At 40.5% G+C, this 15863-nt stretch overlaps 2 protein-coding genes across 2 annotated transcripts in view; one reads left to right on the top strand and one right to left on the bottom strand.

Moving 5' to 3' along the window:
• Positions 1-6: 6 nt before the first annotated feature.
• On the bottom strand, positions 7-11687 carry TMED5 (transmembrane p24 trafficking protein 5). Its single transcript, XM_060232251.1, has 4 exons — positions 11051-11687; positions 3545-3642; positions 2232-2412; positions 7-488 (listed from the first exon to the last, which is right to left on the bottom strand). The coding sequence occupies exons 1-4, from the start codon at positions 11291-11293 to the stop codon at positions 270-272; spliced, it is 741 nt and encodes a 246-aa protein (XP_060088234.1). The 5' UTR covers positions 11294-11687; the 3' UTR covers positions 7-269.
• Positions 11459-15863, top strand: part of CCDC18 (coiled-coil domain containing 18) — a 46555-nt gene continuing 42150 nt past the window's right edge. The window contains exons 1-6 of the mRNA XM_060232250.1: positions 11459-11797; positions 11937-12156; positions 13251-13414; positions 13571-13739; positions 13855-14019; positions 15070-15179. Of these exons, the coding sequence (XP_060088233.1) occupies positions 13281-13414; positions 13571-13739; positions 13855-14019; positions 15070-15179 (578 nt within the window). The 5' untranslated portion in view covers positions 11459-11797; positions 11937-12156; positions 13251-13280. The remainder of the gene's footprint in view (positions 11798-11936; positions 12157-13250; positions 13415-13570; positions 13740-13854; positions 14020-15069; positions 15180-15863) is intronic.

Genomic DNA, 15863 nt, shown 5'->3' with positions numbered 1-15863 from the left:
CAGGTATAGCAAATACTAAAAAAATCTTTATTTTGTGCAATGCAGATGGCACAGGAGATTCTGACAATTATTAACTTATGCAACAAATCTAAAAACTGACCTATTGCAATTATGTTGATAGAGAAATGAAAGGCATTTTGTCCATGTTGAAGAGTCATCTGTGAAACAAGAAATGGCTGTTCAAAACAAGCTGGAAAGTAACACTCATCTCCTTTTCTGCAGCAGTGTACTGCATTTCCCTTGTTTATTGCTGTTATCACACAAGGCTGTTAAGTTCTAGTTTTCCTTTTATCTTCAAAGAGACTTTTCAGCATGTAAACCTGAACAGCAGACACTATAACCATTATTGCCAGGTTGACCATGGACCAGAAGTTTACCCTATCGAAGTTGCTTTCTTGTATGTTTCTATCACGAGCTTCAAATGCTTTCAGTAGGGTCTGGATCTGGATGCTTTTGCTTAGCCTAGACTTGACACTGTTGACAGATTCCTAGTAAATAACAAAAGATTCATTTTAGTAAGCCATATTTTAAAAGTGACAGTTTCACTACAAGTAGATAGATCTAGGCGGGCAGCTGTGTTGGTCTGAAGCAACAGAACAAAGTAGGAGTCCAGTAGCACCTTTAAGACCAATGAAGTTTTATTCAGAATGTAAGCTTTCGTATGCATGCATACTTCTTCAGAAGGAATGGGATACAGTGAGTAGAGCTAGATATAGCTGGTGGGCAGCAGTTCAGAGTGCAAAATGGTACAAAGTTAAAATCCAATGTCAAAATATTGCCATTTGATTTTAACCTTGTACCATTTTGAATTCTAAACCACTGCCCACCAGCTTTATGTAGCTCTACTCACTGTGTACCCCATTCCTTGTCTGAAGAAGCATGCATGTATACGAAAGCTTTACATTCTGAATAAAACTTCACTGGTCTTAAAGGTGCTACTGGACTCCTACTTTATTCTATTAGTTTCACTACAAGAATTTGTGTATTTTCAGAAGTTTGTCAGATATAGCTCTGTCCCATCCTCCTTTTCCAGCAGCCTTTGTGCTTGGATCCAAATGAGTCTATGTCCAAATTAATTCTCTAAGAGGAGACTCTCCTTTTTCTCTCTCATGCCATATTTTGAAACAAACTATTCTTTTACCTTTTGTATGGCATTCTTATTCTAAACCCCATATCATTTATAGACTCTTGGGACTCTTTATCAGCTTCAATATGTTCTCAACCACCCGTTCTTCTTACTGGATTCAGAAGAACTTCTGAGATCAAAACATATTCCAGGAAGAGTGGAAGTTAGTTTAGGGGGAATGGCTAAAGTGGGATGTCTAGTTGCCTTAGAGTTTGGAGTAATGGTTAAGAGCATGGATTTTAACCCTGGAGAACATGGTTTGATTCCCCACTTCTCCACATGCAGCTGTTGGTGTGACCTTGAGTCACTCACAACATCTCTCAGAGCTGTTTTATCAAGAGCAGATCTTGAAAGAGTTCTTTCAGCCCCACCTACCTCACAGGGTGTCTGTTGTGGGGAGGGGAAGGGAAAGGAGACTGTAAGCTGCTCTGAGACTCTGAGTGAAGGCAAGGTATAAATCCAGTCTCCTTCCTCTTTTTTCTTCTTAGATGTCATTCAGCGTTCTTAGCCCTTGACCAAACCTTACCTCTGCATGCATAAATATAAAAACCTAGTGCGTCCCTTATTTTGTGCTCATGCTTTTCCAGTTCCCTATCTTTCCACAGCTGCAGTCTTAATGTTCCACAAGTCCTCCCCACATACTTGTGTGTACAAATGGAAGAGAGGCTAGAAAAATCACCAGAGCCCAGAAACCAGAAGTGATTGCCTAGGAATCTGAAGCAGTTATTTACCTAAAGAGCTATGGCTCCTCTTTATTTATCATCCCTGCTAGTGATGGATGAAAAGTACAGTCCTCAGTTTGCCATTCCTATTATGGCCACATATGTCAACAACTGCCAGCAGCAGAAGGAAAGATTAACCTTGTATTTTTCTATTCCTTACACAGTTTTGACTATTAGTTTACTTCAGCTTCTGCCAGAAAGACATGTTATATATTTAATAAATACATAATCCTCTTTTCCATCTCTTTAAGACCACTAGAGATTGCTGTGCTGCCACTACATCCTGCTTGACAATCTTGGCCAGATGGCAGCAGCAAAAAGGAGAGCTAGTGACAGCAACCACACAGTCCACAAAATATTGTAAAGGCTGACTGAATACATACCAAAATATCTTCTAGTTTCATATCCAGAAGATCTGTGCCGGTAATATACTTTTTCCAGTCTTCTTGATCATCATCTTCTGCTGCATTATCTAAAATCAGTTCAAAGAAAATCACCTTCTCTGAAATGGTGCTGAATGTGTTGTCAAAGCAGAACATGTAGTCACCGTCAACTGTCTCCACTCTGCACAAAACACATTGGGGAGGGGAAAAATCACAAACTACATGTCAAAGCAATCTCATCATTATGATCAGTTTTGACTACATACCTAACATAGTTTATACAAGGGAAGACTATGTCAGGAACTATCAGAAGAGCCAATGTGGTACAGTAGTCAGAGTGGAAGCCAGGATCTGAGACCCAAGCTCAAATTCCACTCTGCCTTGAAAGTTTACTGCCTTGACATTGGCCACTTGTGCTCTCTCTCTCTCTTTCTCCCTAACCTATTTTACTAGGCTGTTGCAAGGGTAAAATGGAGGATATAGGCTATGGAGGGGAAAGCAGAAAGTATAAAATAATAATCTAGCCAAGTCTTCCCTTGGACAATGACAGTTCTCTAACTTCTCATGTTTCTCAGCTTTACATAATCATATAATCAAGATCCACTAATTTAAATGACACTTACTTATTGGTCTAAACCAATTCTGAAGAATGCTAGTTACACAAGTTGAGAACAGAAATGGGCAGTGGGCCAAAGCAAGAAAGTGAAGATGATATTTCTGAGCCTAAGCGCTTGATGTTGCTCACACAGAGGTACACTACAATTCTGAGTTCTAAGTAGTTAGGGAAAGATGTGAATTGAGTTTTTACAAAGATATCTTGCTCTAGATTCTACAACACTATTTAATAAAAGCCTATTAAATTGAGGAATGAACATTTTGAGCTCTTTGAAAGGAAGGACAAAGCATATGAACCATACAATCTAATGCAGCATTCTGTGTCACGCAGTAGCCAACCAACTTTCCTGAAAAGCCAAAGATCAGGGCATAGCCCCAACGTTGTCTTCTAGCACTGTTATTTACAGTTTTGTTGACTGAATATGGAGGCTGCTGTTCATCACTATGGCTAATAGCCATTAAATGTGAAAAGGGATCCAAAGAACCTTATATGCAAGCTGAAACAGCTTACCCATAAATTTTTTAAATTATTTTATAAAGCAGCACAAAGAATTGAAATGTTCAAAATTCTCATAATATATAAATCTATATATTTATAGAATCCAGGCATTTAGCGAGCTCTTGGCATCCCCCACTGCCAATCCATAGTAAAAAATAATTTAATAAAAAGGTCTGAATATATTCATTTTAAAACTTACGTGTGAACTCCATCTGATTTCCTCTGTTCAAAAACAAGAGTTTCGCCTTTTGGTGATATCAGGTAAAAATCAACATCCAATCCTGCTCCATCTAAAACCTAAGAAAACAACATGAACAGATAGAAGCTGCATCTGCCAAATTTTATAATTGTGATTACCTCTAGAGTGAAATAAAAACTAACACCTTTTCAAGTGTTACTAAAGAAAGGACAAAGCTACATGCAGAACTGAACAATGAAATGATCTAAGACTGCTATTGACAATGGGTTGGAGTTAAGGAATCACAAGTCTATTCTAATTCTGACCACAGTAAAGATCTATAGGTATAACACGAAAGGGAAGTGGGCAAGCTTGAGTATGAAATTCATGGCAGTCACAGACCAACCCCCTTGTAAAAGTGGAAGCACTTTCTATTTGCACAAGGTAGAGATGTGAAGGCACGGGGTGGGGATGAGAGTAAAGGCTCCCACCCCTGGACTTTTTCTCCATGTTACTTTTGAGAACCTTAAAAAAAACCCTTATTAAATATTTTCTCTTTTGGAATGAATGAAACGCTTTTTAAGACAAAGCTTTATACACAGGTAGCATGAAAACTTTTATGTAAGGAAACCTACAGAATTAGATAATGACAAGTGGCATAAGGACATGCGGGGGGGTGACTAATTCCCCCTCTCCCACTACTTCCTTCTCTGAAAACTCCTTTAATCTTGTCTATAGTCTCTCCTCTTTTCTTGTTTTCTTCTCTCCTTCCCACCCACCAATCAACCTACTTTCATCTGTCCTCCTATTTTCAGCTTTCCCTCCTTCCCTGCCCTGGCAGACTCTGGCTAAGTTATGCAGTCCTGGCGGAGCCAGACCTAGTCATGCGGTGGGGAACCTGCAAGGATTTGTAGGAATACTTCATTTCCCCCGAATCCTCTCCCCCCACTATTTTCTCTTTCCTTCCTCCTGGCAACCCCTTATATCTTCACCTTTCCCTGCTTCCTTCAGATCCATCCAGTATAGCTTTTAATTATTGATTTATTTAAAACATTTAATAGCCTTTCTCCTTTGTGGAACTCAAGAAAGCTTACAATATAAATCAAACATTATTTAAAAATCCAAATTATACAACTATTATAAAACTGGCAGAAGTCATATTTTAAAAACTCCAGTTAGGATTGCCAATAATAAAAACTAAATCAATTAAAATGTATCCTAAATAAAACTGTCTTCAACTGCCTTCTGAAGATCAACAAGTGAAGAGGCCGTGTCTACTTCTGGATTCTCACTGGTTGTGTTCATCACTGGCAAACTCAGCTAAGGGCCCATTTGGCTAACAATACCTCAATCAGGGGCTTGTTTCATAATTGTGGAGCTGCCACAGAAAAGACCCTTTCTCATGTACCCATCAAATGAGTATCTTCAATAGGTGGGGCAGCCCAGAGGGCATCTCCCCACAATCTTAATTTCTGGGCATGACCATATGGGGAAAGATGTTCCTTCATATACCCCCATTTCAAGCCATGTTTGAATTGGGCTTGGGAGTGAAGTAGCCAGTTTAATTGCTGAAGTATTGGGGACAAGCAGTGTAGCTGCAGCATTCCTCATAGCTGCAGCTTCTGAGCACACTTTAGAGGGTAGCCCCAAGTAGACAGCATTGCAGCAGTCCAGATGTAACTAAGACGTAAATCACTGTGTCTAGATCTGACTAACTCAGGAACAGATGCAGTTTACGCATCAGCTGGAGCTGGGCAAAACTTCCCCTGAGCCACAGCAGCCATCTGGCCTCCCCATTGTTGGGGCACAAATCTCACTGAACTGTCTGCCTCTTTAGTTATCCACTTTTGAAGGTGTGTTGGAGCACCATATGATACGATATGATATATTGACTCATAAATTTTAACCGTAAGGTTTGGTTTTAAATTGTGATGCTGACTTATTGTATTTAATAGTTGGAAACTGCCCTGAGCCATGCCTAGTGAGGAAAGGAATGGAATAAAAATCAATTCTGTCAGGGTTGCCTAGCAACAGCAACTGAGGATATTAGTTTCTTAAAGCTACAGGCACTCATTTTATTATTTGGGGGTTAGCTCCTCCCCCAATAAATTTGTTTAAAAGATTTCAGATTTTTATGCAAACCTGGGTCTTTCCTTGGGTTTGCAAAAGGAGTTGTATTATCTGTTTAAGTAGTCACAGATTTAAGTATCCACAGATTTGGCACATTGAGAATTCAATACAGCAATAACTGCTGTCTTTTTCATGGGTATTTTCATTGCTTCAACAGGAATATATTTGGCAATACATAGTCTCAATTTCTATAATAAAACCCATTTCATCTTGGCAAAAACTGAGCAGCCTGATTGAATGGGACTGGGTGAGACTGGTGCATCAACCTTTGGCCCATCAAACTATTAATCAACAGTACTTGCATGCCATTGGTTGAGTCCTCTCCTCTCTCCTGCCCAAGTGGCTGCTGCTAGCCAGCAAAGCTGATTTTGTCAGTAAAAGGCAACCAACCTTAGTTTTGGCAGTTACTGGCTCTCCCTATTCTACCACTGGCCACAAGATATTATCACAGAACACAGATGCTTGGTTTTGCAGTTCTCAAAACTAATTTGTGTCTGCAGAGATCACATGCCTCTTCTGCATAGCAAAAATGTTACAAAATGAACAGAGGTGAGAGAAAGACCTTAATCTCATTGTTCTACAAACCTATGTGCACAGAATCAACCCCTTAAATGCTAAGTTTCAAAAAGTTCAATGAATAGAAAAAGACTGCTTGTAGTGGAATAGATCTGCACAAGAAGAAACTTAAGTGCGAGGAGGGAGGGGCAAGCAGTAAAAATGAAAGTGAAACTTTTTGAGCAGAATACTCCACAAGAATTCTAAAAAATGAAATCTTCCTCTAATTGTGAATATTAAGGTTATACCAGCAAAAATGAGTCTTTATGTAGAACGGGAAAAGAAAGGTCCCCTGTGCAAGCACCAGTCGTTTCCGACTTTGGGGTGATGTTGCTTTCACGTTTTCACGGCAGACTTTTTTATGGGGTGGTTTGCCATTGTCTTCCCCAGTCATCTACACTTTCCCCCCAGCAAGCTGGACACTCATTTTACCAACCTTGGACGGATGGAAGGCTGAGTCAACCTCGAGTTGGCTACCTGAAAACCCAGCTTCCGCTGGGGATCGAACTCAGGTCGTGAGCAGAGCTTAGGACTGCAGTACTGCAGCTTTAACACACTGCGTTACAAGTGTGTGTTACAATCACTACTGACTAGTGATTTAAATCGTGATTTAAATCAATTTGATTTAAATCAAATCCACCCTGGTTCTGATTTTGGCTGCCAGTTTCAGGTTGGGAAATTCCTGGAGATTCTGTGGTGGAGTATGACAAGGGCATAGGAGTTAGGGCTTCAGAGCAGGGTGTGCCAGACACAGGTTCTTGCTGTGGAAGCTTACTGGGTGATTTTGGGCCAGTCACAGACTTCCAGCCTAACAGAGTTGTTTAGATCAAAGTGGAGAGAGGAGAATGATATAAGCTGCTTTTGGTTCACCCCCCCCCCACACACACTGTGGAGAAAGATTAATGTAGAGGCTGCAGGGAGGGGGAAGGCAATGGAAAGCTGAAGCCAGAGAGGCAGATAAAGGAAAGGATATAGGGCTGCCAACTCCAGGTTAGGAAATTCTTGGAGATTTAAGTGGTGGGGCCTGGAGAGGGTGGGATTTGAGGAGGGGTGGGACTTCAGACAGGTACAATGCCATTTCCTCCTGAGGAACCACTGTTGCCAATCTCCAGGTGATGTCCTGGAGAAAACTGTAATAAACAATTATGCAAGACAATGCTTATGTGCAATTCATTTTATATATGTGTATATATAGTATTCTAATATGTGCTAACAACTATTTCAACATTTAAACTATTGTTTAAGATAATAATATCATTAGTTACTAAATAACGACGCAGAGAGTCCAAATTTAAAGACACAAGCCTTATATTCATGCTGAGTTCTCCAAGCAGGTTCTCCAAAGTCTCATACACAACAATTCAACTAAAACTTATACGCTGCAAATATTCCTTCAGCAATAAAGGCTTATTCCAAAAAGATACTGTATTGCTGGTAGTTTTGTCTTCAGCAACAAGTGCCCTGTTTTAGCATGGATGCAGTGTGGATATGCTTCCGGTTATATGCATGTTTCGATAGCCTTTGTCTGACACACTTTTCCAATATCTGGAACCAATGCTCAAGAAAACTGTAACGTGTTAGTCTGGTCAATTTCACAATCAGCGGTTCTCCGCTAATGCCTTTAAATTTGGACTCTTTGCCTCATTATTTAGTAACTAATGATATTGCTTAAGTGTTTTGGTGTAGAAATAGTTGTTAGCACATATTAGAATACTATATATACACTTATATAAAATGAATTGTGCATAAGCGTTGTCTTGCATAATTGTTTATTACATGGTTTTCTCCAGGACTTAACCTCTCCATGTTTTTCCCATCAGTTGCCAATCGCCAGGCGATGGCTGGAGATCACTCAGAACTATAACTGTTCTCCGGATGGCAGAGATCAGTTCCCCTTGAGGTGGGGGGGGGGATGAATGACGCCACATGCATGGGTGGGAAGACAGCAAGGGTTAGGGGGCACTCACCCAGAGCCTCTTTCTAGAGCCAGTTGTATTTTATTCCTAGTTATCGTATAATACAGTATTGAGGAATTCAGTGTTATCAATGTTTTAAAGTTTAATGTCCAAATATTCTGGCAGTCTTATTATGACTATTTTTGTCTAAATAACTGTTAAGTACAAAACTGCTTTTCTAATTTTATCTCTCAGTGACAAAAATTAATTTGTGTGTGCTATGTTAGCACAGTCACAGTGGAAACAGGCAGTTAGTAACAAAAAGTAGAGACCAAGACCAAATGAGAGTAAAGTTGCTTAGGATCAGATTACAAATTAATTCATTTATTGTTTGAGTCCTTAGATTCTGTTCTGTAAACACCAAAGAAAAAAGCACAACATCCACTAAATTGGTCTGTGTGGTTCAATATAACTAGAAGAGACATGGTGTTTACCTGCCTCTACCTTATTCTTCCTCAGACCTAAACCCTATCTGTCAAAACTTTCAACATACTTGCTTACATGCTTTAAGTCATCAAAGCCCATTCCAGAATATCTGTGCTGGCTAGATTGTCATATCTAGTTACAAAAAGCAGGTTGACATATGACACAAGTTGACTTTTGTGACATCTGGACAAACCTGTTTATTCTGTAGAGCAAACATGACAGCAACTCTCCTCCAGATGGGGGAAAGTTTACTTACGTGGCTTTGTCTGGTCCTTTAGAACAGCACTCTAAAAGTTGTGATTCCACAGGTAATTAGGTTAGGATATGTCCAAACAGCAAATGTCTGACTTGTCATTTTGGTGTATATGCAAAGCCTAAGCATGGGAAGGAGGGAAGCTGGTAAAATCCAGTGCTTAACAGGGGTATCAAATATGCAGCCCAGGGTCCAAATCAGGCCCCCGGAAGGCTCCTATCAAGTCCCCAAGCAACTGGCTGTCATCTGCTTCCTTCTCCCTCTCTCTTGCTTCTTTCTTCATCACAGCCTGCTTTGTCAGACTTGTTCAATCGCACAGGAGCTACAGAGCAAAGCCTCTGTTTTCTCAATTTGCTGAGGTTCCTCCCTTGGAGAGGAAGGTGGTGGGGAGAAGGATAGCTTGCTTTGCCAGGCTCTCCCAATCACACAGCAACGCCATTGAGCCAAGCCTCTCTTCCTTCTATTGGCTGAGGTCCCCCCCCCCCCGGGGAAGGAAGGAAAGAGCCAGAGCTCCTTTTGCCTAATTCCCTGGATCCCATGGGAGAGATACAAAGAAAACACCTTTAAGACCAACAAGTACTAATGTTTTAAGCATGTTTTAAGTTTTAAAAAAATCTCTAATTGTCTTTGTATCCTTTATAAAGTTTATATCTTCCCCACCTGGCATTACATTTTATGACACACATTGCCTGGCTGACAAGGTCTCATTTATGTCAGATTCAATGCTCATAACAAATGAGTTCAACACCCCTGCTCTACAAGGGAAAGTTCTGGTACACAAATCACGCCATCTATGTTCGTAGTAAACTGCAGATACGTTGCTTTATTAATTCATAGATGCACTGCATTGATTTTAAAAGCAGATCCAAGGACTGAGCCTTGTTACAAATTAAGCACAGGTTAGAATCATTATTTTATTATTTATTTTATTGTATCAAATTTATATCCCGCCCTCCCCTGATGGACTCGGAGCGGCTGGATAGTTAATCAACTACTGCATGTAAAAACATTCATTTTGTGCACCTATTTATGCACTGAACAAGATCGAGCAATAAACATTTTCTTCCAACTAGTACTTATAACATAAAACTTCTCTCCACCCTTGATTTTCCCTGTATGCTCCCATGGAGAAATCCTTTTTACATAAATAAAAATGGTATAAATACTAAGCTAAAGCCTATGCAGCATTGAGTGTTAGGCTAGAGCAGGGGTGGTCAAACTGTGGCTTGGGACCCACATGTGGTTCTTGTGCACATGTTGTGTGGCTCTGGAAGCCCTCACCACCCCATCAGCCAGTTTGGAGAAGGCATTTGTCTCATCAAATCACTTCTCAAGCCAAGCCAAGCCAGCCAATGGCTTGGAGAATACATTTCAAGTTAAAGTTGATTTTGTTCCACCTCTCCCTCCCTCCTTCCCCCATCTGTTTTTTTTTCCTTCCTGTTTGGCAAACATCTGATGTTCATGTCTTACAGCTCTCAAACATCTGACATTTATTCTATGTGGCTCTTACATTAAACTGGCCACCCTTGGACTAGAGCAAGGGAGACACACATTCAACTCTCTGCTCACACAGTCACAAGACTCACTGGAGTTTTGCAGCAGTCACTCTCTAAAGGAATAATGATGTAAGCCATCCTGAGCTTCTTGGAGGGATGGTAGGATAAAAGTGTGACAAGCAGCAGCTTTCCTTCCTGACATACTAGTTTTCCATAGGTAGAGGGGTTCCTTTTTTCTATGAGAAAGTATTACACAAACTATACAGCGCCTCCATGGTATACCAGGGAGTACTGGGCTAGGATGTGAGAAATCCATGTTCAAATCCCCACTCTGCCTTGACTACACTGGGAGACCCTTGGTCTTGAGTCAGCCTAGCCTACTTCACAGAGTTGCTTGTGAGAGTGTAAAATGGAGGAGGGAAAACCAATCTGCACTGCCATGAGTCTCGAGGAAGACCAATTTAACTGTGTGCTTCCTTTCGTATACGGAGGGCCTTCCCCGCCCCGCGTTAAAGTATTTCAAAATGCAAGACGCACCCCACAAGCCTTAAGTAGTTTTATAATTTGAGTCTGCTGAGTGGCTGGCCCTCGAGGCAACTTGGCATTGACCCACGCGTGAGCTGTTTAACGCCAAACTGAGAATGGGGAAAAAACACCCAACCCGGAGTGTGTGCGTGTGTGGAACGGGAACATGCTCTTCCTTTTCTCTTACCTGGTATTCGATCTCCAGGGAGGCCTCGTTATGCATGGGCTGGTAAAAGCATTCCTTGCGGCCGGCCGGCAGAGTGAAAGTGAAGTCGCTATCTAGAGAAGATGTAAAGCCCGGGGCTCCAGGCGGCAGTACAAATAACAGCGAGAGGGAGAGCAGCAGACGCCGCCAAAGCCCTACCCCCATCCCCTTGGCGCTCCCAAGGCCCAGGGAGCGGGGAATTCCGGAGGAGACAAGCCCCACCATAGACCCACACCGTCTCTCTCACGCCACCTTCACCACAGAGACTGCCTGTGGGCGAAGAACGGGTTACTACCCACAATGCGTAGCACCCGAGGGCGAGTAGTACTTCTGTCAATGAAAAGGTGGGAGGAGCGTGATAAAGACTAGCCAGTCTCTAGCTCTGTAGTCATCGGAAGTAACTGAAGCGTGTTGGTTTGCAAGGCATTGTGGGAAATGGAGTTCGCCATTTGTAAAATGCGCTGACCTAATTAATTCGTTCTTTGACAGCCTTGAAGATACGGAGGTTAGCCAAAGAGAAAACTACGACTCCCAAGAGCCTAGTTGAGAGCCATTGAACGCTTCTTTTCTACGTCTCCCCTCGCATACTGCATCCTAATAGCCCGCGCGATTCAAATCTACGAGTGACGGATCGCTGTAAGGGTCAAGTTTATAAAGCAAAGTCAGTGCGGTTATTCGACTGAAGCTTCTTCGGCTTGTAGTTGTTTCTTTTTCTCTTAGTAAAGACAAGTGAGTTGAGTTCAGATCCTACGTCGCAAGTGCTAATATAATCATTATAGTAATGAAGGGAGGGAGTTTGTGCAAAACGTCGATACCAAGGCAGACTGGGGTTTTTAGGGTTTCTCCTCACAGGTTGTTGTACTTTTAGATCCAGTCGTCTTGTCTGAACTAAGTTCTGGCGCTCTTGAACCCACCGTACAGCGCGCCCACAAGCGGGGGGGAGAGAGAGAGAGAGAGAGAGAGAGATGCAATGTTGCTAAGCAACGTGAAGCTCTGCAGCTTGGAACCCGCGCGGCTGAGGCGGTTCCTTGGAAGAGGTCACCTGTGAGAAGGGTGGATGGAGCTGCGATGGAACGGTTAGTCCTGAGGTAGGTGAGGGGAAAGGCAAGGGTAGGAGTTGCTTTCAGAGAGGAATCCTAAGCAAGCGCTGCCGGTGGAAAGACGCTGACTGGACAGTGTGAAAAAAACAGTGCTAGAACTACGAAAGGTTCAGAATTGTACAAGCAACTACAGAGAGCGATAGAGCAGATGCTGAGAGCCCCCCGAGATTGAGCTAGCCTGGGCTATCCGGGTCAGAGCAGACAATCTCGTCAGTTAAGCAGTATCAGCCCCAGTTTGGATGGGAAACCACCAAGGAATTTCAGAGTTGCTACACAGAGTCAAAGCAATGAAAAACCAGCTTCGTTAGTCTCTTGCCTTGAAAACTCAAAGGGGTTGCTGTAAGTCAGCTGGGACTTAACAGCACTTTATGCACGCATGCACACAAGACACCTATTTTAGAAGGTGCTCATGTCAATCTAAGCCTTTTACAATTCTCAAAGTGTGTACATAACTTTAAATAATGAAACATCACTTTCATTCCACAGTACTCAGCCATAGATGAGCATACTGAAGCTCTGAAAAACCATATCACTCTAGCAAATACTGCATTACACCTTCCAATCAATGGGGCACTGCAGGGCTCGGTACTAGTATATGAATGGGATCTAAGAATTGTAACTTTTGTGGAAGGTTGTCATATATCCTTCCATAACTGTAGTGAAAGATACAGCAGACCTAAGGAAGTTGTTTGTATTGTGCATGGTTCTGCTTGGACTTTACAGCATGGAGCCCACCTTACCTTTGAAGAAGAGGATTATGATTATTGTTTGTTGCTGGTTTGCAAACCATCGTTATGTAAATCAGCTGGGACTTAACAGCATTTTATGCACGCATGTACACAAGACACCTATTTTAGGTGTCTAATTCATACCTAGTTCATACTGATTAAGGTTAATTTGGGAAGAGAGTGGGCATTGTTCAAGAGGGGGGAAAGCGAATTCACATAATACAAGCTATGGTTTGAAGGAAGCCAGTGTCAAAAGTTGAAAGTGAAAAGTTTTACCTTAGAAGCATCTGTGTATTTAACAAACTGACTTCTTCAATTAGTGGATACAGTTATATTAATATATTGTTTTGTTAGTTTGCTTTTATATTAGACAAATGTATATCTATGGAATCTAACTTATCCGTGTGCCATGATTACCTTGAAGATGAGGAAGACTTGCTTGCAAGTGTCATGACTTTAAGGAACCAACTTAGGAAAACAGAGAGAAATTTAGAAAACTTGGGAGAAGAGCTTTTCTGGTATGTGTATAGCCCAAACGTAAAACTTCATTTTATTTAATAACATATTTGCATTAAAGAATATTTGTATCCTAATTTTAATATAGTTGGATGAATTGTTCATTTCAAAGTTTAGGAGAAGGTAGTGATGTCTATTTTTATGTTGTTTTCTTTCAGTTCTAGTTCATGTGATCATTCAGACCAAAGCATATGTGAGGGAGAACCTGATGCTTTAACAATGGAAGAGCTTGTTTGTTCTACCGAATTAAAACATTCTTCAGCTCGTAATCCTTTTAGCAGAATATCTTTACATAAAACAAATTCACCAAGGAAATCCAGGAACAGAGTAATTATTCAGCAATTTATTGTTTGTATTCTTGTGGGACTGGGTTTATAGGTCTGATAAATGTTGAGCTCACTTTGATTGCTTTTAGCCACAACTCTCATACTTTGCCTTTTAGTCTTATTCAGTATCTTTTGATAAAAGTATGGAAGAAGAAAATGAACAACTAAGGGACAAATTAAATGTCCTCAGGGAACAAAACATGTTATTGACTTCCCAGAACCACCAGCTATTGAATCAAATGGAAACCATAAAATTTGAACTGAACCAGTCAAAAACAAAAGTAAGCATTTTTCTAGGATATATTTGTTTTAAGGCATCACTAATGATGATACTGTACACTAAAACATTCTTATTTACTTTGGGTGAATCTGTTTAACATGTATTACTAGATTTGTTAGTTGGTAATTTAATGATTTGTTAGTACTTAGTAGTAACTCTCATAAATATATTGGCTAGTGTAGCCCTCAAACCACATATTCTAATATAGACCTATGGAACTCAGATAACCAAAAATCACGTTTCAGAAAAAGAAAACATTTGGGTTAATTCTATCATGATTTGTGGCACAATTTATGCTTGACAGGGAGATGCAGCCAGACCTTGGTGTGTATTGAGTACCTGTGTGGAACATGTGTCTCTCTCATTTACACAGTATGTTTCAAGTTTACAGTGGACTTAAATCTTAAGTATACATCTGAAAACATAATGTATGAAATGACCCTAACTTTTCACCTTTTTTACAACTTTGTTATATGGTATGACCAAGTCTTTGGCTTGGATCTTTTGAAGCAAGAGCACAGTGATGCTCAAGGACGTGATTCCTTCCCTTCTGCCCCCTGTCTGAAATGCTAATATTGGGGTTTGTGAGGCTCATATTAACAAAAAGCCATGGGGCCCAGGAAAACTGCAGTGAGCATCAGTCAGTAAGTTAGGCCTGCCTGCACTTCATGTTATGTTGTATTGGATGGTTAGAGTGAGAAGGAAGCACACACATTTAAAGTATGCGCCATTGTGATACGTTAAGAGTAACTGAGCAGGGCTAATTGAATAGTCAAACATGAAGTATTTTTGGGTAATATATCAAAGAATGTGCATGGAGAGGAAATAGGCTGTACGGGAGGCCAATTATTTGAGTAAACTATTGTTTTGGTTCAGCACAAGGATCATAGTTCTTCCTCCTCCTTTCAGTCCTTTCTATCCTTAAGAAAATTTGTTCCCAGGGTTGCTCTTCTGTACGCAGAGCTACACTAATGCAAGAGAAAGAAAGGTAGCTATTTTACTCCCAACAAACAGATTGCTAATGGATTCTTTCTACTTATTTGTATTTCAGATATCTTTTTTTGAATCTACTTTGGGTATACCTTCTGTTACCATTCCAAAGCTAAAAGACCAGATAGCAAGCTTGGAAGCAGAAGTTGAAGCTCAGGATAATGCTTTGAAGTAATTAATTTTTGCTTTTTACTCTTCTCTGTTATGCACATGATTGGTTTATATTTTACTTTCTGGGAAGGAATGCCAACTTGGTAATCTTGGTTCATATGTATGCCTCATCATAGTGAGAAAACAGTGGGTTGGATCTGGCCAGATGTTTCATTAAATTTTCCCCAAATCACCTTACTACAGCTCCCATCCCATATTGCTTTTTTCCATGCAGATCCCATGATCCCCAACATAGCCTTTTTAAGCGGTCAAAGAGGACCCCCTCTTTTTTTTTACTAGCAAAAAATTGGTTGGATCTCACCCATTGAGTAAATTATGTTGATTTATTATGCCATTAAGCATTCTTGATCTGTCCTGGAAAGAATGGACTGCTTAGTTAAATCATCACTTCATATGGTTGGTGAGGAGAAAATCCTTGGTTTGCACTTATTATTTATTATTTATTTATTACTTTGCATTTCTATCCTGCCCTGGTTTTTTTCAAATGGGGTAATTTAAAAGCCTTATTGATTCTGATGTTACTTATATTCTTATATGAAATGCATCTAGATGTAAGGCCACTGTTTCAAAGGAACTTACTTCTATAGTGTTAAGCATATATACGTAATACCTTTTAGTCTGTTTTAATCAGAAATCCCTCTATATTTTGAATTCTGTCTTTTAGAAGATATATTGCATCAGTAT

This window comes from Heteronotia binoei, chromosome 2 (genome assembly GCF_032191835.1).
Source record: "Heteronotia binoei isolate CCM8104 ecotype False Entrance Well chromosome 2, APGP_CSIRO_Hbin_v1, whole genome shotgun sequence".
Taxonomy (NCBI): Eukaryota; Metazoa; Chordata; class Lepidosauria; order Squamata; family Gekkonidae; genus Heteronotia; species Heteronotia binoei.
Note: the sequence above shows the minus strand (reverse complement) of the source record. Positions and strands in the feature narration are given on the sequence as shown.

Coding starts and splice junctions, on each gene's coding strand:
- TMED5 (XM_060232251.1), bottom strand. CDS start 11,293: ATGGTGGGGCTTGTCTCCTCCGGAATTCCCCGCTCCCTGGGCCTTGGG. Junction 2,413..3,544: donor AAATCAGATGGAGTTCACAC/GTAAGTTTTAAA, acceptor TGTTTTGTGCAG/AGTGGAGACAGTTGACGGTG. Junction 489..2,231: donor TGAAACTAGAAGATATTTTG/GTATGTATTCAG, acceptor GTTATTTACTAG/GAATCTGTCAACAGTGTCAA.